The sequence below is a fragment of the Lepus europaeus genome, chromosome 11 (assembly GCF_033115175.1).
Source record: "Lepus europaeus isolate LE1 chromosome 11, mLepTim1.pri, whole genome shotgun sequence".
Lineage (NCBI taxonomy): Eukaryota > Metazoa > Chordata > Mammalia > Lagomorpha > Leporidae > Lepus > Lepus europaeus.
Window position 1 is genome coordinate 77,585,128 of NC_084837.1, and position 27,874 is coordinate 77,613,001.

The 27,874-nt window shown below is 37.1% G+C and overlaps 1 protein-coding gene across 1 annotated transcript in view; it reads right to left on the minus strand.

The window, feature by feature from the left end:
- Positions 1-27,874, minus strand: part of RFX7 (regulatory factor X7) — a 161,594-nt gene that overhangs the window by 27,046 nt on the left and 106,674 nt on the right. Inside the window, exons 3-4 of the mRNA XM_062205970.1 lie at positions 20,937-21,019; positions 19,351-19,473 (exon numbers count right to left, since the gene is read on the minus strand). Of these exons, the coding sequence (XP_062061954.1) occupies positions 19,351-19,473; positions 20,937-21,019 (206 nt within the window). The remainder of the gene's footprint in view (positions 1-19,350; positions 19,474-20,936; positions 21,020-27,874) is intronic.

Here is a 27,874-nt window from a genome sequence, read left to right on the forward strand (position 1 = left end):
CCAAAGTCCTTGGGCCCCTGCACCCATGTGGGAGACCCACAAGAACCTCCTGGCTCCCAGCTTCGGATCTGCGCAGCTCTGTCCATTGCAGCTAACTGGGGAGTGAACCAGCGGATGGAAGACCTCTCTCTCTGTGTATATGTATAACTCTGACTTTCAAATAAATAAATCAATCTTTAAAAAAATCAAAACACAAGAAACCAATTATAACAATAAAAACTTTGGAGAAGTGAGAATGTGAGAAATGAAAGAAAAAACAAATGAAGAATTCATTTTAGTCAACTTCAATCCAAATAGCAGATGCAGAAGTTCTGCACATATTACTATACTGAAACTTACCTTACTAAGACAATGACATGTGTGTGTGTGTTTACTCACAGCATCATTGCTTGCATTATCAAAAGGCTAAAACAACCTATGTGTGCATCAACTACCATATATATGTATATATGAATGATTCATATAATAAATTAAGATGCAGCCATTTATAATAAACAGTAATTTAGATTCTGTGATGAAATGACCTCAGGTTACATTGCTGGATGAACAAAGTACAAAACTACATAGATAATGTTTTACCATTTGTGTGAAGAAAGAGAAAATAAGAATATATAACAGTGCTTCTGTATTCAGTATTGGAAAATATTGCTGGAATGATATAAACAGAGAGTGGTAGTCACCTGTGAGGACTGAAAATGGGTGGCTGAAAACCCTGAATTTCTTCCCTGTGTCTTTAATAATTTTTGATTTATAATCATATAAATGTATTAAGCATTTAGAAATTATATTAAAACTTGATAAAACTCTGGAGTTGGGAGTGGGGGTCTTAACTGCTGCTCCAAATGCCCATCCCAATGCAGTATTATTTTAATGGTAGAAAAATCATGAACTACTCAACTGTCCATGAATAGCAGACTTACAAAAGAAAACCACCAAGGCAAATTTAGATTATGAGATACTATGCAGGAGTCAGCGTTGTGGCATAGCAGGTTAAGCAGCTGCCTGTGACTCCAGTGTCCTCTTTCACAGTGCCAGTTTGAGTCCTGGTTTTTCTGCTTCTGCTTCTGATCCAGCTCCCTGCTAATGCGCCTGGGAAGTCAAGGGATGATGGGCCAAGTGCTTGGGCCCCTGCCACTCACATGGGAGACTTGGATGGAGTTCCAGGCTCCGGGCTTTGGCCTGGCCCAGATCTGGCTGTGGCAGCCATTTGGGAAATGAACAAGCTGTTGGAAGACCCATCTCCCCGCCGCTCCTTTCTGATGCTCTCTGCCTTTCAAATAAACACACACCATTTGTTGGAAACATGTTAATGCTCACCAGGACAAATAATTAAAAGTAACCTCTAGACACGGAGACTGGCAAATGGGGAGCAGTTTTTGTCTTATGGAAACTTTGCTTTGCTATTGACATTTTTAACAATGTGGATATATTATTTTTTGGAGGGTGGGAGGACAAATTCAAGTTAAAAAAGTGATTTTTAAAAAAAGATTCACATTAATTGCTGACCAGAACAGAGACACAGATACAAGACAGAACTGGTGGAAAACAGTTTGTGGAAGACACCTTAGGTGGAACCTGAAGAAAAACAGCTTCCAGGGTGGGTGCTGTGGTACAGTGAGTTGGGTCACTACTTGCTCACATTCTATATTGGAGTGCCAGTATGAGTCTCAGCAGCACCATTTTCTACCCAGCTCCCTGCTGGGAGGAGGTGATGACTGCTCAGCTGCTTGGGTCCCTACCACCCATTTGGGAGTACTGGTTGGAGTTCTTGGTTCCTAGATTTGGCCTGGCCCAGTCTAGGCTGTTGGAGCCATTTGGGAAGTGGACCGGTATAGGATCTGTCTGTCACTCTGCCTTTCAAATAAAGGAATAGATCTTAAAAAACACAACACTCAAAAACACTAGCTTCTGACAAGTAACTGGGCAACTTAAAAAGGAAATGGGTAGTTCAGACAAGAAAAACCAACTAGACTGAAAACTTCCCTAGCCAGACACTGCTTTGTAGTTATAGTTTGATCCCTTGGAAATATTTAGTTATTTATTCAATAAATATTGAATTCAATAAGTATTGTTGAAATGAATGCAAACTTTTAAAAAAGTATTTATATTTATTTGAAAGGTGGTGTTACAGGGAGAGAGAAGAATCTTGCACCTGCTGGCTCACTCCATAAATGGCCTTAACAGCCGAGGCTAGACCACGCCAAAGCCAGGATCCAGGAGCTTCATCAAGGTCTCCCACATGGGTGCAGGGGCCCAAGGATTTGGGTGATCTTCTACTTTCCCAGGCAAATTAGCAGGGAGCTGGATCAGAAGCAGAGCAGCCAGGACATGAACCAGTGCCCATAGGGATCTAGTGCTGCAGGCAGTGGCTTAATCCATTATGCTACAATGCCTGCCTGAATGCAAACTGAATTCAATCAGTAAATATATACCGTTTTCATAAAAGTTAGCAATGAAGAGAAGGCAAGAAGTAGGATAATAACTAGAAAGGTTATGGATCATACATTTACTGAAGAGACGTTTCTCCAAAGATGGTACACATATATGACTAATAAGCACATGAAAAGATACTCAATACAAAACAAACCATAATGCACACCAAAACTACAATGAATACCAACTCATACAACAGGATGGCTACCATTCAAAACACAAAAATAATAAGCCAGGATGTGGAGAAATTAGAATCATTGTACACAATTTTTTGGGAATGTAAAATGGTGAAGCCACTATGAGAAACAGTATGGCACTTTCTGCAAAAATTGAAAACAAAATTACCACATGAGCCAGCAATTCCTCTTTGTTATTTATCTAAAGGAATTGAATGCAGGGACACAAACAGATACGGGTATACCCATATTCATAGCAGCATTATTATTGCAATAGCCAAAAGGTAAAAGCAACTCAAGTCAATGGAAGACATGAACAAAATGCGGTGACTACATACTATTTAACCTTAAAATGAAAGGAAATTCTGATACATGGATGAACACTGAAGACACTATGTTGAGTAAAATAAATTAGTCACCAAAGAACATACACTGTATGATTCTGCTTACATGAGGTTCCTGGGCTAAAAATTAATTGACACAGAAGGTAGACTGGTGGCTGCCAGTGGCTGTGGGAGTTACTGTTCAATTAGTACAGTTTTGTTTTATAAGATAAAAAGAGTTCTATGGATATATGGAGGTAATGATGCTAAAATATGTTACAGAACTGTATACTTAAAAATGGTGAATTGTATGCATTTTACTACAGTTGAAATTAGTAAAAAAATTATTGTGGTTTTGTTATAAGCAATGCTTATTGCAAAGTTAAAATTATCTGAGTGGGAAGAGGAAACAAATGCTACATTTAAATTGTGGTTTACAAAAATAAGTCAGTATAATTAATTCCAAATAACTAGCATAAGCCAATGATTTTTGATTTTTTAATCCACCTCTTAATGCACATAAACTCTCATAGCCACCTTTCTTCCAAAGGCCACAGTAGCTCATGCCAGATGCAAACGAGGAAAACAGGCTAAGAATTATGGGTAGTGGAGTGAGGATTTAGAAGGGGTCTTGGTTGCTGATGGTATCATAGAGGTGCTGAAAGAAAAATTCTTTTTGTTAAAATCAATCCCAATGTATGAGGCTTAAAAGAATCTAAGTTCACTACCTTAGCCCTCTACATTTTACCAATTTCTCTTCATCCACCCCTTTAAAATCTAGTGTACTCCAGGTCTTCACTTACCACCTATTTGTCTTTGGCACTCTGCAGTCAGGCTTCATCCCCCAGCACAACAGGGAAACTGTTCTGACAATAGATCCCAAGGGCCCACAAACTGACAACAGACAGACTTTTTCTTATCTTCCTTTACTTCAGCTGTCTGAGGCACGAGAGACTGAAGTGAACTCTCTTCTCAGATCATAATTTATCATACTTTTTGGTTTCTCTTTTTTTAAATTCCTCATTTTTGGAGATTTCTGTTCCTTTTCCTAACTCCTAAATACCAGCGCTCTCCTCTTTATCTTAGCAATTCTCACTTTTTGATTGCATCGGTTTTCAGAGACTCTCTGTGGCCTACACAGGATGAAGTCTCATTTTCTTGGCCTAGTCTCTGATGTTTTCCCCAAACTCTGTGATCACAAGTTTCCATGCACTTGTAATAGATCCTCCATCTGCAAGCCTGTCTGAATCCCTAGTCTATTTGGTAAACATCTACTTCGTATTTAAAAAAAAAACTTTTGGCCGGCGCCACAGCTCACTAGGCTAATCCTCCGCCTTGCAGCGCTGGCACACCGGGTTCTAGTCCTGGTCGGGGCGCCGGTTCTGTCCCGGCTGCCCCTCTTCCAGGCCAGCTCTCTGCTGTGGCCTGGGAAGGCAGTGGAGGATGGCCCAAGTCTTTGGGCCCTGCACCCCATGGGAGACCAGGAGAAGTACCTGGCTCCTGCCATCAGATCAGCGCGGTGCGCCGGCCGCAGCGCGCCAGCCGCGGCGGCCATTGGAGGGTGAACCAACGGCAAAAGGAAGACCTTTCTCTTTGTCTCTCTCTCTCACTGTCCACTCTGCCTGTCAACAAACAAACAAACAAACAAAAAAACAAAAAAACAAAAAAAACACCACTTTTTATCTGAAAGAGTGAGAGAGAGGAAGAGGGAGAGACAGACACATTAGAGGTCTTCCATATTGCTTCAGTCCCCAGTTGGCCCCAACAACCATGGCTGGGATAGGGATGAAGCCAGAATTCCATCTGGGTCTCCCATGGAAGTCAGAGGCCCAATTACTCAGGCCATCATCTCCTGCCTTCGCAGGTGCATCAGCAGGAATCTGGATCAAAAGCGGAGAAATCAGGACATGAATTGGCACTCCCATATGGGATGACAGTGTTGCAAGCAGTGGCTTAACCTGCTGCACGACACCAGCCTCCCTGTGTTTTCATATTTAAGTTGAATCAGTTCTTCTGTTAGGGCTGCCCTCACTCTACCAAGATGAGCTGGAAACTCTTTGCGCCATATTTATTAACTGTTCTACTTGAGAGTAAGGACTGTGATATGTTATGGTAATACTTGGGAAGCTAATGGCACATTTAATTTAAAAAATTATTAGAAAGGGGGGGAATGAGAGGGAGGGAAGGAGCAATGCAGAGAGAGAAGAGGGAGAGAGGATAAGGGAGGGAGAGGGATAGGAGGAAGTATCTTTCATCTGGCACAGGCTGAGCCAGGCCAGAGCAGTATCCTGGAACATAATCTGGGTCTCCCCGATACGGTGGCAAACACAACTACTGAGCCATTACTTGCTGCCTGCCAGAGTGTGTGCATTAGAAGGAAGCTGGATAGGAGAGGGAGCTGGAACTCAATGCCAGGCATTCCATTGGAGATGCAGGAGTCCAAAGTGGCATTTTAATATCTGTGCCAAATGAATGCCTGTCCTCAGAAACTCATTTTATTACTCAACCAACAAAGCACTACTAATTTCTGCCATGATCTTTTTGTCCTTAGGAATGGCATTAGAAAAATCTTAACTGTTTTAGTTAAAACAAAAGTGTTGAGTGTCTATAGATTGCCATGTATCATGTTAGATTAGAAAAAAAAAGCACTGACAGGGGCCGGCGCTGTGGCATAGCAGGTAAAGCCACCGTCCGCTGTGCTGGCATCCTATATGGGCGCCAGTTTGAGTCCCGGCTGCTCCACTTCTGACCCAGCTCTCTGCTGCGGCCTGGGAAAGCAGTAGAAGATGGCCCAAGTCCTTGGGCCTCTGCACCTGTGTGGGAGACCTGGAGGAAGCTCCTGGCTCCTGGCTTCAGATCAGCGTAGCTGTCTGTTGGAGAGTGAACCAGCAGATGGAAGACCTCTTTCTCTCTCTGCCTCTCCTTCTCTCTCTGTGTAACTCTGACTTTCAAATAAATAAATAAATAAATACTAAAAAAAGCACTGAGAGCAGTGTTGAATTGATAACTCAATGTCTCAAAATAAGGAAATACCTGGTTTCCAGGATCTGAAGTTTTAATGGGTTAATGCATTGGAGAAGACTCTGACTTTATAGGAGGAGACATGGTTTCTAGTTCCAGTTATTACTGCAATGTATGTATAGGACAATAAAGTAACTTCAGACAAGTCAGTCAACCTTCTCTACAAATCTGTCAAGTTGAAGGACCAGTTCGTCTCCTGTTATAATATTCACTCCTTCAGCTCTATGCAGCCATTGCTCTACTGTTGCTCTTTAAAGATCTAAGAAGGGGAAGATAAATGAGAAATCTGTGGAAAATGGAAATGGTCAGAAACATAGAGAAGAGGAACAAAATTTTCACTGATAAATAAACGAGAAGTCACAAATTTAGGTTCATGTTGAAGTACAGGTGTTTTGGAAAAAAAAAAAAGATTATCAACTACACCCTAGAAAGTAAAGTCACTGTAAACATAGAGAAGGAAGAAAATGGAGATAAGGAATTCTATGATAGACCAGACCAACGAAGTTAGAAAACAAGTTCTTACCTGAAAAGTAGTAAATGGTAGTTTATTTAGAGCAACAACTCAGACATTACTAATATTAATGTAAATTTAAGTGGTAATATCTTAAACCAACTTACATCTTTTTTTAAGGATTTCGTTATTTGAAAGTCAAAGTTACAGAGAGAGGGAGTGGGGGAAAGAGAGAAAGAGAGAGAGTGAGAGATTTTTCTATCTGCTTGTTCACTCTCCAGATGGCCACAACAGGTGAGGCTGGACCAGCCTGAAGCCAGGAGCCAGGAGCCAGGAGCTTCTTCCGGTATCTCACATTGGTGTGGGGGCCCCAAGCACATGAGCCATCCTCTGCTGCTTTTCCCAGGCCATTAGCAGGGAGCTGGATCAGAAGTGGAGCAGCTGGGACTTGAACTGGTGCCCATACGGGATACTGGTGTCACAGGTGGCAGATTTACCCACTACATTACAACGCCAGCCCCAAACCAACTTATATCTTACAAAATATTTAATATCCACTTTTTCTTGTCAAAAATGAACAAAAAATTAGTTAATACTGAACCTATCACTTTTATTCTCTAATTTACTTCTTCTCAGTTTAATATATTTAAATTATAATTAAAGCTTGGCAAATGCTACTCTAAAACTTTTAATTTTAAAATTAAAAATCTTAAAAAAATTTAATTTTAAAAAAGATGGCACTTGGAATAAGTTTCTGGAGGTGATAGATTAACACACAAGAAGCCCAGCCTTGAAATCAGAAAAACATATCATATTTGACTGAGGCTACTGGCTTCCCTAAGCCATAAAGACTTCACACATAAATTTAAAGCAGTGATAATCTCTGTATCCACCTGTTACAGAGGTGTTAGAACATGAAACAATATATTTTACATATAAGAAATTTGTAATTTACGCACATGTGCTAGATTTTATATCGGTATAATATATTTTTTTATGTTATTTTACTCATGATATGTTTACTAGTTAAAGCTCATAATAAATATAAAGCAAAATCACTTGAATATCTATTTCTACCTTCAAGGTTCTCCTAAGGGTTTACCTTACACTGATTAATACAACAGAAATCGGCCGGCGCCGCAGCTCAACAGGCTAATCCTCTGCCTTGCGGCACTGGCACACCAGGTTCTAGTCCCGGTCGGGGCGCCAGATTCTGTCCCGGTTGCCCCTCTTCCAAGCCAGCTCTCTGCTATGGCCCGGGAAGGCAGTGGAGGATGGCCCAAGTCTTTGGGCCCTGCACCCCATAGGAGACCAGGAGAAGCACCTGGCTCCTGCCTTCAGATCAGCGCGGTGCGCCGGCTGCAGCGCGCCAGCAGTGGCGGCCATTGGAGGGTGAACCAACGGCAAAAGGAAGACCTTTCTCTCTGTCTCTCTCTCTCACTGTCCACTCTGCCTGTCCAAAAAAAAAAAAAAAAAATCAGAAATCAAAAATTTTGGTAGTAGGCATGAAAGTATCACAAACACATAATAATTAAAAATAAACTATAAGAATGAAAACATTCATATTCCTTTAAATAAAAGGACTCGGAGAAACTACTTGTGTACCGGTAAATGCTGCAGCCAAAGTTGTCAGGTTTATAATCTGAATGCTGATGAGTCTACCAAAATAAAAGCAAAGAGATCTTGAAGACTGCCAAAATAGGCCGCGTGTTATTTACTAACACACCCATTTGAAATTAACACCTGGTTTCTCTATCATACACGGGGAAAGGCAGCAGGAGCTGTGGTTGTTGCTGTCTCTTCCTATATGTCTCTAAACACCTGAGTTTCTGCACTGGATCATTCCACCACTTTCTTTCATTGGTCAGATTCCAAGACCAGAGACAATTTTAGATGAAAACTTCAGACATACCGCCGAAACCCAGTGTCACAGAGATGATAAAAAGAAAGGGACTGACATGGATGAGTATTTACCAGAAAGAAATTTAGCATGGCTCACAAATAATGATATCAAAATAGAATTCAAGACAAAATACCTTAAATATGGCACAAGCATTTTTATGAAAATAGGCAAAAACTATAATAAGGATATAAAATCATGAAGCTTTTTAAGAATCAAGAAGCCCTGAAATCTACAAAGCAAAACTCAATTTTTAATTTTTTTGTAGAGCTCAGAGGATTTGAAAAACCTAAGACAGCAGAATTAGTAGGTATTAATGGAATACCTATGTGATATACAGAAAATGTTAAGAAATATTTATAAAAACTGATAATCAGTTGGATTAAAATTTCAATACATGGGGCCAGCACAGTGGCATAGCAGGTAAAGCCATTGCCTGCAGTGCCAGCATCCCATGTGGGCGCCGGTTTGAGTCCTGGCTGCTCCACTTCCAATCCAGCTCTCTGTTGTGGCCTGAGAAAGCAGTGGAGGATGGCCTAAGTCCTTGGGTCCCAACACCCACCTGGGAGATCCAGGGGAGGCTCCTGGCTCCTGGTTTCAGATTGGCACAGCTCCGTCCATTACGACCAACTGGGGAGTGAACCAGAGGATGGAAGACCTCTCTCTCTCTCTGCTTCTCCTACTCTGTGTAATTCTGACTTTCAGGTAAATAGATAAATCTTTAAAAAAACAAACAAAAAACAAAAAAAAACTTCACTAGTACTAGAACAACAACTACAACAACAACAATTACTAAAAAGGATATCCTTTGTTGTTGTAGTTGTTGTTCTAGTAAAAAGGATATCCTTTTTACTATTTTTTGTTGTTGTTGTAGTTGTTGTTCTAGTACTAGTGGCTTAACTCTGTAATTAACACACAATTATTCTTAGGTGTTTAAATTTTAACTGAAAAGTGATCCCTGTTAAATTTAAGAGTGGAAAAAGAGAGGGAGGAGATGTACAATTTGGGACATGCTCAATCGGACTTGCTGCAAATGGTGGAGTTAGAAATGTGCCAGGGGATTCCAATACAATCCCATCAAGGTGGCATGTACCAATGCCATCTCACTAGTCCAAGTGATCAATTTCAGTTCACAATTGATGGCTCTGATAGGTCTAAGAGTCAAAGGGATCACACAAACAAGACAAGTGTCTGCTAATACTAACTGATAGAATCAAAAAGGGAGAGAATGATCCAACATGGGAAGCGGGATACACAGCAGACTCATAGAATGGCAGATGTCCTAAATAACACTCTGGCCTCAGAATCAGCCCTTAAGGCATTCGGATCTGGTTGAAGAGCTCATGAGAGTATTGTAGGCATGGAAAGCCAAGATACCATGGAAAAGAAAAAAAAGAAGACCTAAATGAAAGATCTCTGTGAGTGAGATCCTAGTGGAAAGAACGGGGCCATCAAGGAAGGAGGTACCTTTCTCCGAAGGGAGGAGAGAACTTCCACTTTGACTATGACCCTATCGGAATAAGACCAAAGTCAACGAACTCTAAAGGCTTCCATAGCCCTGGCAACTCATGACTAGAGCCTAGGGAGATTACTGACGCCATGAACAGAAGTGTCAAATTGTTAAGTCAGCAACAGGAGTCACTGTGTACTTACATCCCATGTGGGATCTGTCCTTAATGTGTTGTCTAATGTGCAGTGATGCTATAACTAGTACTGAAACAGTATTTTTACACTTTGTGTTTCTGTGTGGGTACAAACTGATGAGATCTTTACTAATTATATACTGAATCAATCTTCTGTATATAAAGAGAATTGAAAATGAAAAAAAAAACCTGGTGTTAAATTGGAAACAGCATAGAAAATTAATTAATTTTTAAAAAAATATTATGTAGTATCTCTGTCTTTAATGTGCTGTACACTGTTATTTAATGCTATAACTAGTACTCCAACAGTATTTTTTTCATTTTGTGTTGCTATATGGGGGCAAACTGTTGAAATCTTTACCTAATATATACTAAACTGATCTTCTGTATATAAAGAGAACTGAAAATGAATCTTGATGTGAATGGAAGGGGAGAGGGAGCGGGAAAGGGGAGGGTTGCGGGTGGGAGAGAAGTTATGGGAGGGCGGAAGCCACTGTAACCCATAAGCTGTATTTTGGAAATTTGTATTCATTAAATAAAAGTTTAATAAATGGAAAAAAAAAAGAAAAAAAAAACTTCAATACAAAAAAATCAATAATTAAGTCACATTCTCTAACCATAGATTGTTAAGAAAGTGTAAAACAAAACAAACCAAAGTGAAAGAAACTCTCAAGCAGATGAAAAGTTAAAAAAAAAATAATAAAAATAAAAATTCAAACCAATTCTAACTAGCTTGAGTCAAAAAAGAAATAAAAACTGTAATTTCATACAATTTCAAAATGGAAATTGTAACAGTTCATGCTGGGATAGTAAAAACTATATCAAATTCATAGATATGGATGTTCATGTATTAAAGATGAATAAATGAAAAGAAAGCATTCCAACAAGAGTGGAAAGAAAAAACAAGGATATCAGAAGGAACAAAAATAATATACCTAATAAATGAAAAAAGAATAAAACTGGTATCAATCTGTTTGTTCCTTACAAATCAATAAAAGTAAGCTATTGCTAAGTGAAATGTTTTTTAAAAAAAGGGATGACAATACAAATGTCCAAAAAAATAGTATATGTAATCCAATGTTAACACATATGAAAATATGAATGAAGTCTAGGAAAAGCAAATTATCCCAAATGACATAAGAAAAAACCAATAATGCACAAAAAACTGTCAATTACCTCCAAAAAAGGCTCTAGGCCTAGATGGTTTTACAGTTGTTTTTTAAAACTTTCAAGAGCACCTGCTAAGTCCCATGCTACATAAAGTGTTCCAGAGCACAGATAAATTAGGGAAAGAGTTCCAATTCATTTTATGTAGCGGGCCTATGATATCAAAACCTGACAAACATAGCACAGAAAAGAAAATTATAGACCAAATTCACTTAGGAATAGAGATGCAAAGATCCTAAATAATATACTTGAAAACAGAACTGAATGTGGTACACTACAAGATTACACATCTTGACATGGGGAGGAGGACATTCATTCTAGGAGTAAAAGAATGTACATTAGGTAAAATATAACAAATCCACAGTACAAAGAAGGAGCACCACAAAATAATCTCAACAGATGCAAAAAAGCTATTAATTAAGTTCAATACTTATTTCTCATAAAAAGGAAAATAAAGTCTTGGTCAAGGATAAATGGTGTGTTCCTAATATTAGGGGGTTTACTGTAACAGGAAATGATGACTATAATTGCTACATGTGAAATTGGAAGCAAAGTCTACTAAATAGAATAAGAAATAAAGAAAATGAGGAAGATACCAGGATAAACAATCCAGAAAAATTAAAGGTAACACATGGAAATGAGGGACTAAATAAAATTCATTAAATGTAAAATATACAATAGAAATCTATGGGATTCCTATAAACCAAAATGAAGCGATTGGAAAATACATTTTTCTTAAAATAAATAACACAATAAATGATTACCAAATAAACTTAGCAAGAAAAATAAGTGGACTTAATTGAAGGAAAAAAGTAAAACTTCTAAATTAAGAAGCATGCTTTTAGCCTAAAGTAAACTTTTCTAAAATAAATTTTCACAGTTAACACACTTTGAATCAAATTCCTTTTAGGGTTTCTTTTAAAATTAGAAAAGTGATTCACAACTTTATATGAAAAAATTAACTGGTGAGAAAATAAAAACATGGAAAAATGTGAAAAAGAGGGATTAAAAAAAGAAAGACTGCTTCTACCAAAGACTTACAACATTCAACAGAAAAAATATTTGTATGGTATGTCACTGGCATAAGGACAGAGAATATAAAAGAAGAAAATTGAGTTCAGAAGACTTACAGATTAATATTAAGAGATGTTAATTATTAATATGTAAGGTAATGTTAATACCTTACAGATTAATGTTAGGAGAGAAAAAGTACTCAATAAAATGGCTGAGATAATTAGTTAACACTCAGAAAAAACTAAAGTTAGTGACTCTTTAATGGTATTTACCAAAATAAATAGCATATGGACTAGAGGGTTATATATGAAAAATGGAATAAAAATACCTAGGAAAAATACAGGTGAATGTTCAGTTAGTGGCATGGGAAAGTTCTTTCTAAACATAATAGCAATGTCACAAGCTATAAAGAAAATGGACAGATTAGACTAATGAAAAATGAACCAAAATCAACAGCAGTCTTAGAAAACCATTTATATTTTAACATTAATATTCTTAGTACATAAAAGTTCATAATCATTAAGAAACAGATATATAAGACAAGAATGGGGGCTGGCGCAGCAGCATAGTGGGCTAACCCTCTGCCAGCAGCACCAGCATCCCATATGGGCGCTGGCCCGTGTCCAGCTGCTCCTGTTCCGATCCAGCTCTCTGCTATGGGCTGGGAAAGGCAGTGGAAGTTGGCCCAAGTACTTGGGCCCCTGTACCCACTTGAAGACCCAGAAGAAGCTCCCAGCTCCTGGCTTCAGGTTTGCCCAGCTGTGGCCATTGCGGCCATTTGGGGAGTGAATCAGCAGATGGAAGACCTTTCTCTCTGTCTCTCTCTCCATCTGTAACTCTTAACCTCCCAAACAAAGAATGGATATGGTAAGACACGTATTTAGTGGATAAGGAAGAAATAATTATATAATGTTTAGCCAATGATTCCAATTCTGATAGCCTACACTAAATTATATATAGTCAAAAGATTTTCACTGCATTGTTATTTGCAATTGCCACCTGCCACCCTAAGAACTGTATGAACAATGGGCCAAATTTGGTTAAGCAATACTAAAAATATATGCAAGAAGAAAAGACATTAGAGTACCTAAAAGGAAATAAACCAAAGTGGTTGTTTTTAGGTAATAAAATCATTAATACTACTTTTCTTCCTTATACATTTATAGCTATCTGCCAAAACTTTCATGATGAATACACACTACTTCTGTAATCTGATAAATGCGAACATATTAATAACCATTTTCATAAATATATGTGCATATCAGAATTAAGGATTTAATAAATAAATAAAAACTCATAATGGTTTGTAAAGTAAGCTTTCATTGCATACAAAGCCCCTTAAAGCCTTTTTAGTTCTATTGATATCTTAATGTAGCATGAAAAGAGAGTTAAAAAAAAGCTAGTCATTACTAGATTGCATCTTCATGATTTGCCCCCAGAGGGATTTTGATTTTAATGACCATTAAAGGGATTGATTTTCATATAAGTACATTTCAACATTACTGCAAGGCATTATAAAAAGGTCTGTATACAATAGGACTAGCTTAAAATACAGGTATATTTAATATTAATAACATCTTTTCTGTGACTATTTAGAAAATCAATTTAAAATTAGCCATTTAAAGAGTTTATTCAGGAAACTATTCTACATTAAAAAATGAGCTGTCTAAAATGGCCTCCAGGAAAAGACATGATTCTCTAAAAACTGCTCTAAGAATCTTTATTGACAGCAAGTGTTATATTGTGTCAAAAGGAAATCTCTTCTGTTAATTATAATTTTTTAAAAAAATATTGCTATGTTCCATTTTGTCCCCTTTAGACAATATAACTTATAATCTTTAACCATCTATTTCCTAGTACTTTGATCTACTTTTTGTCTTTCTATACTCTTTTTACATTTTTCATCTCTCAAATTATTTAAACGTATGCAGCAAATTATGGTTTTAGGAAATCTGCATTAAAATGAGAAAATAACTTGAAGCTTCCATATCCTACCATTCTGTGGAAATACCAACATAATTTCTTTGTTCTGTTACTAAGACATATCTCTTAAACTATCCATATTATTTGTGTGCATGTATATACTAATTGTACGTAAACCAATTCATACTTTGAGTACCTAATTCATCCTCACTAAGTACAAGTTCTAACCAAATAATATAATTAATATTTCTAATTACTGGCCCATTGTTTTCTACTAACTCAATCTGACATCACTCAAACTGAATATGTTTGCTTCTTCATCTTTTATGAATTACTCAAGAAATCTGAGTTTCAGTCTTGGATTTGCCTTTATTTATTTATTTATTTATTTTTTATTTATTTATTTTTGACAGGCAGAGTGGACAGTGAAAGAGAGACAGAGAGAAAGGTCTTCCTTTTGCCGTTGGTTCACCCTCCAATGGCCGCTGCGGTAGCACGCTGCGGCCGGCGCACCGCGCTGATCCGATGGCAGGAGCCAGGTGCTTCTCCTGGTCTCCCATGGGGTGCAGGGCCCAAGCACTTGGGCCATCCTCCACTGCACTCCCTGGCCACAGCAGAGAGCTGGCCTGGAAGAGGGGCAACCGGGACAGGATCGGTGCCCCGACCGGGACTAGAACCCGGTGTGCCGGCGCCGCAAGGTGGATTTGCCTTTAACTGGTTTTGTGACAATGGGAGAGTCAATTAACTTCTCTTGGTTTCAATGTTCTTATCTATAAAATGAGGAGCATACCAGAAGACTTCTGGAGTCTTCTATAATACTCAAATTTTATTATCAATGTCAGGGATCTGATTCTGTTCTAACCATTCATAGTTTTAAATTAGTATCTACCATGTGTAGGCACTGTAGGGAATAAAACAGTAAATAAGGCATACTGTTAGTGAAATATTTTTTTTTTTTGACAGGCAGAGTGGACAGTGAGAGAGACAGAGAGAAAGGTCTTCCTTTGCCATTGGTTCAACCTTCAATGGCCGCGCGGCCAGCGCACCACACTGATCCGATGGCAGGAGCCAGGTGCTTATCCTGGTCTCCCATGGGGTGCAGGGCCCAAGCACATGGGCCATCCTCCACTGCACTCCCAGGCCACAGCAGAGAGCTGGCCTGGAAGAGGGGCAACCGGGACAGAATCCAGCGCCCCGAGGGACTAGAACCCAGTGTGCCGGTGCCGCAGGCGGAGGATTAGCCTAGTGAGCTGTGGCACTGGCCAGTGAAATATTTTTATGAACTAAAATATCCAGATTCAGATACTTTGTGGATAGGATTACACTGATTAGAAGTTAGCCTCTTTTCAATTCCATCAACAAAACTGTTATTGCTTTCCTGATATTCTATTACCAATAATTTTCCTATCTACTAATTCCTTTCTAAACTCCAGTATCTCTAAATCACTCCCTTTTTAAAATCTGTGTTACCTATACTGATTTATAAATTAATTGTTCAAAATAAGAGCTCTTACTACTTCCTCCAAAGTGGTATTTTCAGTCTCTTGTTTAGGGGAAGCCTTTTATTTTTCAAAGGAAAAAAATTATGAGGATTTATGGGAACCTTAGGAAAAGATTTCAAGGAAAACTTAAGAAAAATGTTGTAGAAAAATATAACCATGCCTTGGTCAAGGCACGAAATGTTCAGAAAGGATTCTTTTCTTGGGCCAGCGTCACACTCTGCAAATAGACTGCTGTCACCAACATGATACAAATGGTTGTGTAATGGAAGAACACCACTTCAAAAAACACAAATATGCTGGGTCCCCTTACATTTCCATAATGGAAATGTCATACATTTATTTGCCCAATTTACCTTTTGGGAAACTAGTTAGGTAACTCAACTTTTTCTACTTCAGACAAACTTAGGTTCTCAACATTTTATACTTCAGACAAACTTAGAATTTGAGAGCTAAATCAAACTTCATAGATCTTCAGTTGACTCATTTTGTGAGTAAGCCAACTGACAAAGAGTGGCTATAACACGTAGGTCACACAAGTTTAATGACATTATCTATTCTCTTCTCAATGTATTCTCAACATATTACACATTTGCCTGATATTTACTGAATTCTAATTTGTTTCTTTGAAATTTCAGAGGGCAAACTCTATCTTAATTAATATGAATTTAAAGAAGAATTCATGCTTACTATAAATATACACATTCTTGATGAGTACAGGGATTGTGTTTGCCTTATTCATTCTATCATCAGAACTTATCAGAGTCTAGCACACAGAAGATACTCAGTAGACTGTTCTAGGATGAATGAATGATATGGACCATAGCATTCTTTGTTTGTAACTTTCTTTTTTTTTCCTTTTTCCTTTTTTTTTTTTTGACAGGCAGAGTTAGACAGCGAGAGAGAGAGAGACAGAGAGAAAGGTCTTCCTTCCGTTGGTTCACCCCCTCAATGGCTGCTACGGCCGGTGCCCTGCGCTGATCCGAAGCCAGGAGCCAGGTGCTTCCTCATGGTCTCCCATTGGGGGTGCAGGGCCCAAGCACTTAGGCCATCCTCCACTGCCTTCCCAGGCCACAGCAGAGAGCTGGCCTGGAAGAGGAGCAACCGGGACAGAACCGGCACCCCGACCGGGACTAGAACATGGAGTGCCGGTGCCACAGGCGGAGGATTAGCCTAGTGAGCCGCGGCGCCGGCCAGTTTGTAACTTTCTAAAGATAATAAAACCTAAGTCCTTTACTTTAACTTTATTCACTTAATTATTTCAGATATTTTTCTTTAGGTTTCTCTCCAACTCCATTATAGTTCTTTCGATAAGGTAGTAAGAGTTTCGAATGAGGTTAGGAAGTTTTCCTTTTAAATAGCAAAATCTTTTCATAAGTGTAATTCTTTTGCATTATCTTACATTGGCTAACAACAACATTTATTCAATAGTTTTCTCCTAAATTGTGTAAGTATAATATGAATGCTGTTGGACTGGGATTTAAATAATCAGAAATTCTTGATTTTATTTATTCTTACACAATAAATTTTCCCTTCCACAAAAATTATAAAAATGTTAAATGAGACTAGATTTAGTACCTATTACTCTTTCTTACTCTATCCAGGACAGTCCATTAGCTTCCATAATTTCATTTCTTACATAGGAATAAATTATCTATATAATCAAACTTATTTGAGTGTCTAATATGTACAAGCCATTGAACTCCTTTATTTTTGGTTGGTATAGAGGATTAGGTTTGGGATTCATGAAAAGACACTTGCAAAAGCTCAAATAAAAAGCATGTTTTAGATTTTCCACATGCATTGACTTATAGTCCTTCACTGTCCCTCTCACTCCATACATATCTTTCCTATAATCCTTAATAATTTTACCAAAATCCTTTTATTGTGAAATCCTAGATAATTGTCCTTCTATTCTCAGACATCCCTTTTGTCATGATGATGGACTCTAGAAAAATTATTTATTGATTTATATAAAGGGAACAGATTTCAAATATTTTATACATACAATTTTAAGAACACAATAACTTCCCACTCTTCTATCCTCCTTCCTCCTTTATTTTACTTTTAATTTTTCTGATGACATACTATCAATTTACTTTCTTAATCATCCACTAAATAAAGAATTCAACAAAGTAGTAAGTAGAAAGACCACTGTTCCTCACGAGTATGGACAAAGGTTATAAACTCAAAGACTATAAATTTCAAGATGTCAATTTTACTCATATATATTTTTTTTTGTACTCTACACAGTAGTTATAACAAATCAAAGAAAACATATATTTGTCTTTTTGAGACTGATTTATTTCACTAAGCGTAATGGTATCCACTTGCCTACACTGGATTGCAAAAGACAAGATTTCACTCTTTTTAATGGCAGAGTAGTATTCCATCATGTTATATATACCACATTTTCTTTATCCAGCTATCAGTTGAAGGACATCTGGGTTGATTCCATATCTTAGCTGTTGTGAATTGAGCTGCTATAAATATGGGGATATAGATGACTGTTTTCATATGCTGATTTCATTTCTTTTGGGTAAATTCCCAGAAGTTTAATTGCTGGGTCATATGATAGACCTATTTTCAGATTCTTGAGGAATCCCCATAATGTCTTCCCTAATGATTGTACTAATTGACATTTCCACCAACAGTGCATTAGGGTATCTTTTTCTCTGCATCATCACCAGCATTTATTAATTTTTGATTTTTGGATGACAGCCATTCTAACTGGGATGAGGTAAAATCTCATTGTAGTTTTTGGTTGCATTTCCTTGATGGTTAGTGATCCTGAGCATCTTTTCATCTGTCTGTTGGCCATTTGTATTTCATACTTTGAAAAATACCTTTTCATATCCTCAGCCCATTTCTTAACTGGCTTGTTTGTTTTGTTGTTGTTGAGTTCCTTGAGCTCCTTATATATTCTGGATATTAGTCCTTTACCAGATGTATAGTTTGCACATATTTTCTCCCATTCTGTCAGTTGCCTCTTCACTTTGTTGAGTGCTTCATTTGCAGTGCAGAAGCTTCTGAGCTTGGTATATATTGAGCTAAGAATACTTTTTTTTTTTTTAAAGAAACCTTTTATTTAATGAGTATAAATTTCATAAGTACATCTTTAGGAATACAGTGTTTCTTCTTCCCATACCTACCCAACCATGCTTACTCCCTCCTCATTTCATTCTCCCTCTCTCCTTCCCAGTCCCATTCTCCTCCATTAAGATTTATTTTCAGTTAACTTTACACACAGAAGACCAACTCTATAGTAAGTAAAGCTTGCAACTATTTGCACATACACACACAAAAATATAAAAAATTGTTTAAGAACAAGTTTTACAGTTAAATCTCATAGTACAATTCATTTAGGACAGAGGGACTGCATGGGGAGTAAGTGCACAGTGACTCCTATTGTTAATTTAACAATTAACACTTATGTATGACATCAGTGATCACCTGAGGCTCTTGCCTTAAGCTGCCAAGGCTATAGAAGCCTTCTGAGTCCATACTCTCCATCAGTATTTAGGCAAGGCCATAGGCAAAGCGGAAGTTCTCTCCTTCCTTCAGAGCAAAGTACATCCTTCTTTGATGGCCCCTTCAAGAAAACTTCTTTTATTCAATAATTCTGCTCTTGTTTTACATATGCTACCATAGAACTTAAAACTGGAAGGAATCTTAGGATTTCTAAATGCAGCTCCCACATAACAGCTTGACACCCACCAATGATAAAACATATAATTGTGGCCAAGGATGGTACTTAACCTCTTTGATATATAAGCATGTCTTATACAAATAATACTTACTTGTACTCATCATAGACTTCCTGTTTGGGCAGTGAAGTCTCAGGATGTTCCTCTAGGGTATTCCGAATCCAGGAAAAGGCATGCATTTGCTGTGCCCGACTAGATGACATGGCATTCTGATCACTAATCATAAAATAAAAACATGTCTTAGCTAAAGTAGACAGAAACTCATTGATAATTTTCGAGCCAAGCTTAAATATTCCACTAAAAAAACCTGTATGCAAACACAGTATAAATGAGCAGATTAAACTTAGGACATACAATAGTAGATGCCCAGAAATCTATATACAAATTGTCCACCTATGGTTAGGAGCCATTTTCTACAGCTAGTGTCCATCTGAAGTTACTGCCCTCTTCCATCTCTCCCCAGGACTTCTTAAGTGGCATAGATGATGGTGCATTAACCACAAAAGGTAATGGTTTTGGCCAAAATAACTTCTACACGGATATCTATTTATTACTTGCCTATTCATTTGTTTACACTTGGGAAATTATCATATATTTGGAACAAAAATCATAAAAAAACCATTTGATTCCAATCTTCTGAGAAAAAGAATATATTACCCAGAATTAACTATCCTGAAATATCAATGAAGCATTCTATCTCCAGAACAGAGTTCACATCATAGAGATTTTGAAGGTATAACTCCTCCCATTAAAATGCTTCTTGCAATCAAGACCCTTGCCCCAAGCTAACATGTCCACTAAACATCCTAACATTTCATTACATACATGTGTCATTTATAAACTGATCTCCAGAGAGCATGAAGGATGCTGCACTACTGACTTTAACATACATCTTAGCTACCTATTTATTTAATTCTAAGGAAGATATTGAGAAAGTTTTGAGGATATAAAATAATTAAAAATAGAGATAAAATCTGATCAAGGGTAACAGAAGAATGGTAAAACAATAGAATTTTAATTCCACTTCTTTTTATGCACAATTTTAAAACAATAGAATGTTAAGGATAACTTACTTGAATGAAATGAATCTTGAGAAATACTTAAAAGAGTAAGGAAACTCTTAAGAATGGAATGACTAAATGAACAACTTCTTTCTACATTTTCTTGATGAGCTTTAAATAATGATGAAATGAGGTAATTCCCTAAATATTTAAAACAAGTTTTATCATGAAGTTATGTTCTATATTTCAGTAATTTCACTTTTTCCCGGTATATATTCTGTGATACGCTTACCTGATAGCATCATAAAACTCTTGTACTTTAATCTTCACATACTTAACTGTCTATTCTTTGGTTTTCTGTTCAGTTTTCCAACCTGTTATTATGTATACACATATCCATATGTCTATAAAACATAACCCAAATTGCATTGTACAGCATTTACCCAAATACACCAATCAATTAGCAAAAACTGCAGGTAAGTGCTTACCTAAATAAATATCATTAAAAACTAAAATGATCTATTGTTTAGCTATTTTGTTTTCTAATGATTCTAGGAATATTATAAAATGGTAACAACTTAATAATATTAGAGAACAGTAAGAACCACAACACATACACACAAACATCCTACGGATGTCCTATAAACAATACAAATGCAGCAATGACAAGACAGATACCTTTTCTCTCCATTGCTGAGACCAGAAGGCAGCTGAAGGTAGAGGTAGAGTTTCTCTAGGTCTGTAAACTTCTCAACTTCTTGCTGTTTACAAAGGATTAAAAGAGAAGATCATTTTTAAAAACACTTGTTTTCTTCCCAACAAAATTTACTAGCATCTCCCTAAAAGAAATTGATTGTATCATTTAAACCAGATGAAATAAACCACCTGTCAAATAAAGAAATGTAGTTTTTAACCACTAAAATAATATGATTAAGTAGTTTGCTACATTCAGTGCATGCACAAAGCAAGTTACCAGAAAATGGTACTTCCCTTTTAATTCCAATGGAGAGAAATGAAATCAGAGAATGCTAACACAAAGGAAGGTCTTTTTTTAAAAAAAAATTTTTTTTTTTGACAGGCAGAGTTAGTGAGAGAGAGACAGAGAGAAAGGTCTTCCTTTCTGTTGGTTCACCCCCCCCCCCCACAATGGCACTCTGTGCCGTTTGGAAGCCAGTAGCCAGGTGCTTCCTCCTGGTCTCCCATGCAGGTGCAGGGCCCAAGGACTTGGGCCATCTTCCACTGCCTTCCCGGGCCACAGCAGAGAGCTGGACTGGAAAAGGAGCAACCTCTTCCAGAATCCGGCACCCCAACTGGGACTAGAACCTGGGGTGCCGGCGCCACAGGCGGAGGATTAGCCAAGTGAGCCGTGGCGCTGGCCAACAAAGGAAGGTCATAAAGGATTATAGGACAAGCACTGTACCAAGAGTCAAGAAACATTTATTAGTATTAGCCTGATCATTAACTTAACTTACTATAGCACTGGCAAAATTTCCTTACAGCTATAAAATGGATGAGATGATTTCTAGGATTTCTAGGATCCTGTTCTGGTTCTCAGATACCTAGGATATACGACTGATGATGTAACTTTTACTTATGGATGGAACTTAGGTTAAAAATACTGAAATAAAACCAACAGCCCTTTCTGGACTACGCAAATATAATAACTTTTGACTTGGAACAGTGACTGTTATTTAGAGAACCTATCTGTAATACTCTCTATTGTTATTGTTTGCAACTATATCTTTTTTTCTACAAACAAAACCTTTAAAATAATTTCTGCATTCCTCTTTGTAGCTATTTTTTTTTTCCTGCGGAGGTTACCACATAACAGCTTCTAATGTGTCATAAATCCTATTATAATAAAAATATCTGTAGTAAAATTTTGGTAGTCTAATTCAAGCAAAACTCCACTGCAGTGGAAAACATGGACAGATTACTGGAATTCCTGGTGGCAGAATTTATTCTTCAAAAAGCTCAGGTGAAAGTTAGGTTCAATTTTTGAAAATGTTTAAAAGGATACAATTCAGCCTATTCTTATTTTTGCTGGAATTCATTCACAAAAGTTTAATATTAGAACTCATCCACAGAATGACTTAACCTATCAGTTACACGCAAATAGCTCACACATCTACTTTAAAAATTCCATTGTCAATGTGTATTTTCCAATTAGGTCTTGCTCCAATAGATTTACCAATTACATCCTTTATAGAGTCCTCTCAAAGAGTAAAAACAAACACACCAGAGACATTCCCTTCTCAACTGTCACTTATCATCATCTTCTGTGCTCTAGTTTCCAGAACCTATAGTTTTGCATTCTGCTTAATTCTGCTCTTTGTGGTGCATTCCACATTAATCCTTAGTTAGCCCTGTAACTCTCTGCCTCATATTCTTCTAGTCTCTTTATTTTCACTGCCACACATTAGTCTAAGCTGTGTTTTTTTCAACAATAAAGAATTCACTTACTTATTTGCTTATTCAGTTTGTTTTCTCTCATGTCCCACAAATGAATGATATATGCTGACTATGATCATATCACAAATATATAAGGTTGAATAACATAACACAACACAACAATACATCACTTGCTCTTAAGAACTCATAATAATTCTTAAATTACTAGAATGCCTAAGTAGCTGGAGCTGGTTTCCCTGATCCAACCTCTCCTCCACTGTAAACTGTTTCAATATGGCTCCTAAAATGCTCTTTGTCAAATATTCACATCATCCTGTTAATCCCAACAATGCCTATCATACTAAATCCAGGAACGTTTTTTATATAATCACGCATATGTATTATTATGGCAAAGTTTGAGGAAGTGTAATAAAGAACATTTTCAATGTCTAAATGTCTAAGAATAAAAAAAAACTCATAATACTGGAGAAAGCTTGGCATCTATAGTTTTCAAATTTCATATACACTAAGGAAAGGAATGCAGAAGAAATTCCAGAATAGGGAAGACATTTCAGAAGAAATTCCAAATTAGGATAAAGTATGAAAGCAATGACTGACTGAAGAGAGGATATAAAAAATTAGTTTGAAAAAGATCAAACTCAGCACCATATTTATTTCTTACCACTTAAATTAAAATTTATAAAGGTGATATTGCTACATGGGTTTTAACATACAAGAAATAATTCAGAGACTATCACTGAAACTAACATTAAAATTCTAAGACGAAAATGCAAACAAAATGACCTGAGTGTATGATGGCATTCTAGTCCAGCAATGCTGAGTTCATCATGAAGATTTCTGGTTTTTTATATATTTGTCATTCATTCACCATGAATCACAGGTTTCCAAGACAAAACTCACTAGTCTAAGTGAAAACCCTCGTGTCATGTGGTAAGTATGTTAATCACTAGATTACTGAATATGCTTTGTGAATATTTAAGTGTCAAGAATAAAATTTTCTGCCCCATGTTGACATTCATTGGTGGTCAAAAATAAATATATTTGGCTAGACTTATGAAATGAAGGACAGTAGTGCTCTGTTTTTATAGCACCAGAGAAAGACCAACTATATAGACTTTTAAAAACAATAATTTTTAATACAGGCTACAACATGGATGAATCCTGAAAACATTACACCAAGTAGAAGAAGCCAGACTCAAAAAGTCACATATTGTCTGATTCTATTTATTTGGAATATCCAAAACAGGCAAATCTACAGAGAGAGAAAGCAGATCACTGGATGCCAGAGGTTTTAAGGGAGGTGAATATGATCCGCTGTTTGCTTAATGTACACAATTTCTTTCTGGAGTGAAGAAAATGCTTTAGAACTAGACTGAGGTGGTAGTTGCACAATACTATGTGTACAAATTACCACTAATGGTAAATTTTATATTATGTATATTTATTATAATTAAAAAAAAACAGTTTTAACAGATCTTGCCTATTTAGCTGACATCTCTGAAGATCTGGCTCAATAGTTCCAAGGACAAACACCAGTATCCCTATGCCCAGGGCTTAAAAGACTTCATTTTCTTGATTGAAGAAGTTCTAAATGCAAACTTATAAAAGTACTTCGAACTTTAGGGAGAAGCTTGAATATTACCCAGTCTGTTGAATGAACTAGGTGAAAATGTCATGCTATCACTGTTGAAGATCTTGCCTGAAAACTCATGTGAACCTCTTTATCATTTCAATCTTTTCATGAAGATACTAAAAAGTAATCTGATTTTTTTCAATGTTAAAGATATTCTAGGAAACAATTTTGGAGAATTTTTGGTAAAATCTCATTGTTGATTCCCAAATTAGTGAGCAGACTTTGCTATTATACCATTTTTATGAAAATAAATTACCAATACATTTATGCCTTAGCTTATAAAAAACAATGCAATGCTACAGATTTAATGTTGCAAATAACCTAAGAGGTGCTTTGATCTTTCACATTCTGGACAGAAAATCTTATAGCAAACAATCACACTGACGTGATGTGACTGAGGGACAACTAAAGATATAATGCAAGACAGGCAGCAAGAGATTTCTTTTGGAGGCTCAAGGTGGACTTTGGTGTTTGAATCTTATTATTCAATCTCCTTCCTTTCTGAAGCTTTGGTTGACCAAAACAAAACAAAACCAACAACAAAACAAAACAAAACAAACAATAAAAATCCTGACACAAGGCACTAGTAGCAGCAAGGAACCATCTTTGTTCTATGAGGTCCAGGTCAAGTGGAGAAGAAGAGATGAGACAGAGACAGTGCTCATAAAATATTCCGACTGTTCCCGTTTATGGCACCTTGGAAGCATGTGTTAGGCTACAGGTCAGTGTCCCTGTTGATGTGGGAACCTGCACAGTAGCCTCCAATGATTTCTGCTATATATATAATGGAACTTATACAATGAGAATAAATGATTCTAGTTATTTCAGGCTTACTATGTTACAGCAGCATAGCCTGGCCCATCTTGATTAATGCAGAAATCTAGACCTCTTTCCTCTAGTACAAACTGAAGATCCCTTTTATATAAGCAGACAAGAATGTGGAAACAGGAAAAGGGCTCCTCCCTGAGAACACAAAATTTTTGATTCGGTTGAGAATATAGTATTTAAGTTACTTTAAAATTTCAAATAATATTAACTAAGAGTATATTTACATTTATCAACATGTGACATATGCTGCAAAGAGGTTGAGAAGCACCATTTAGAATATTCAGCCTTCTGGCTCAAGTAATTGAGTCCCTGCCACCTACATGGGAGACCTACATTACATTCCCAGATCCAGGACCTGGTTAGTAACTGGTACTGAACCACGGGATGGAAGCTTTCTAATAAATAATAATAATAATCGCTTCTCGGCCTTTTGGCTAAGATCAAGTGAAATAATAATAATAATAATAACAACAACAACAACAAATAATAGCCTTCATGTTCTCTTCCACTAAAAAATACTGGGTAAAATCTCAACACTGATAACCTTTATACAGATAATTCTACTATATAACTATTTGTTCCTCTATGACGAGCCACAGTATTTCCTCAGGAAAGTGTTCAGCTTATAATTAATTTGTATATATTAATTGTATACAAAGGTGTTCTCCAGTGCCTAACTGGAGTTATATCTCTCCTTCAACTGCACTGAAGATCCTCAATCTCAATCCCCCTTCAAAGCTACAATAGGGCCAGATGGGAAACCTTTTAAATATATTTAATACCCTACTTCATTTTTTAAAATTTAAAACTATAAACCATTTCAAAATAGAGGCTAACTTTTTGTCATATTTTTCTCACTCTTTATTTCTTTAACAGCATAGACAATATTAGATAGAACAAAAGCAGTTTGTTCATTTCCCTGACAGTTATTGCAAAGCTTCACTACTAAAAATAGTGATGCAATGAAAATCCTTATTTGTTAATCTTGTGTGAAAAAAAAAATTAAGGTATGTAATGAAAAGTGGAAACATTTGGTCATAAAACCTCACGTTTAGCCTCATTTGCATATTTTAAGCTGCTAGCTAAAACTGTTATGCCAATTTATATTCCCAACAGCAACAATTTCTCCCTATCTTTGTTAAAAGTATCAAATTCTAGCTAATTGTATTATTGTGAAAAAAGTCACATTGTTTTATTTCTCTGACTGATGATGTCACTGAGTATATTTTCATATTACCATCTGAGTTTAATATAGTGCCTCCAAATTCCAGGTTACTTTGGAATCACATGGTCTCCTTAACTGGCTTCACCTGCAGAGTTTCTCATTGCATAGAACTGGGCGGGAGCCTGGGAACCTAGATTTCTGACAAGTTCCCAGATGACTCTGTGGCTGCTAGTCAGAAAGATCACACTTGAAGAGCCAACTACTTGTGCTTATCTGTTGTGCATTTGAAATTAGGGATATTTACTGTGCTGTTTGTATATTAAATCCGCTAGTGGTTACAAAAGGTGCTAGAATCTTCTCCAAGCCATCAATATACAATTGAGGTTAGAAAACATTTCTGACAGCAGTTATGCTAGTAGAGAGAAAGAAATTAATCTGAGCAGAATAGGTCAGAAATTAAAAACTTAATATTCCAACTGTCATAAAGAAATACCAGAAGCAACACTTTACTTTTCAAACACTGAGTTAATTGCCTGCTCAGAACATCTGCTTCTGAACTGTCAATACAGACCAGATGGACTGTAGAGAACAGGTAGAATTCTGGATGTCTTATCACTAGAACTTAAAAGACCTTCAAGCAGATGGTAAGGAAGTATGTTCCCATTTACTGGCACAGAATACAGTTGAAAATGTCTAAACAGAAAGATCTGCTTTGGGGGGGGGGCTATCTTTTTTTTAAGATTAGATATTTATTTATTTGAGAGGTAGAGTTAAGACAGTGAGAGGGAGAGACAGAGAGAAAGGTCTTTCTTTTGTTGGTTCACTCTGCAAATGGCTGCAACGGCCGGAGCTGTGTCTGTCGATTGGAAGCCAGGAGCCAGGTGCTTCTTCCTGGTCTCCCACGTAGGTGCACGGGCCCAAGCACCTGGGCCGGTCATCCTTTACTGCTTTCCCAGGCGATAGCAGAGAGCAGGATTGGAAGAGGAGCAGCAGGGACTAGAACCGGAGCCCATATGGGATGTTGACACCACAGGCAGAGGATTAACCCTCTGCACCACGGCACCGGCCCCTGGGGGGCTATCTTGAAAAAGAGAAGCCTCAGGCTTAAGCTACGACTTCTTAAATGTTAATAGTAAAAAGTGACTTATGCTGTTTGCAAAATTTCTCTGTATTGACATGCTTCTTGTTCTGAGACTCTTTTCTCTCAAGTTTTATTCACGTCCTGACCCCTGCAACCAAGGTCACAAAGTAGGGAAGAGCTGATGATTATAAAGACCATAACAAAGCCATAACTCAGTATCTTTTATGAAAATCTTGATGATGAAATTACATCTGAGGATCATTATCTGTATTCCCAGAACAGCAGAAACTCATGGTGAGACTTATGAACACCTTTCAAAGTACTGGCCAGGTTGACAATGATTGCGTTCTGATGGAAGGGGTATGTTTTAACTTACTTTTCTATTTAGAATAGTTGGCTTAAAATCCAGAAGTCTAAATTTCCCAGTTTAACTGTTTGTTCAGTTAATTTATCATGTGTGGAGTGAAAATAGTACAATCATGTTTGAATCTGTCTGC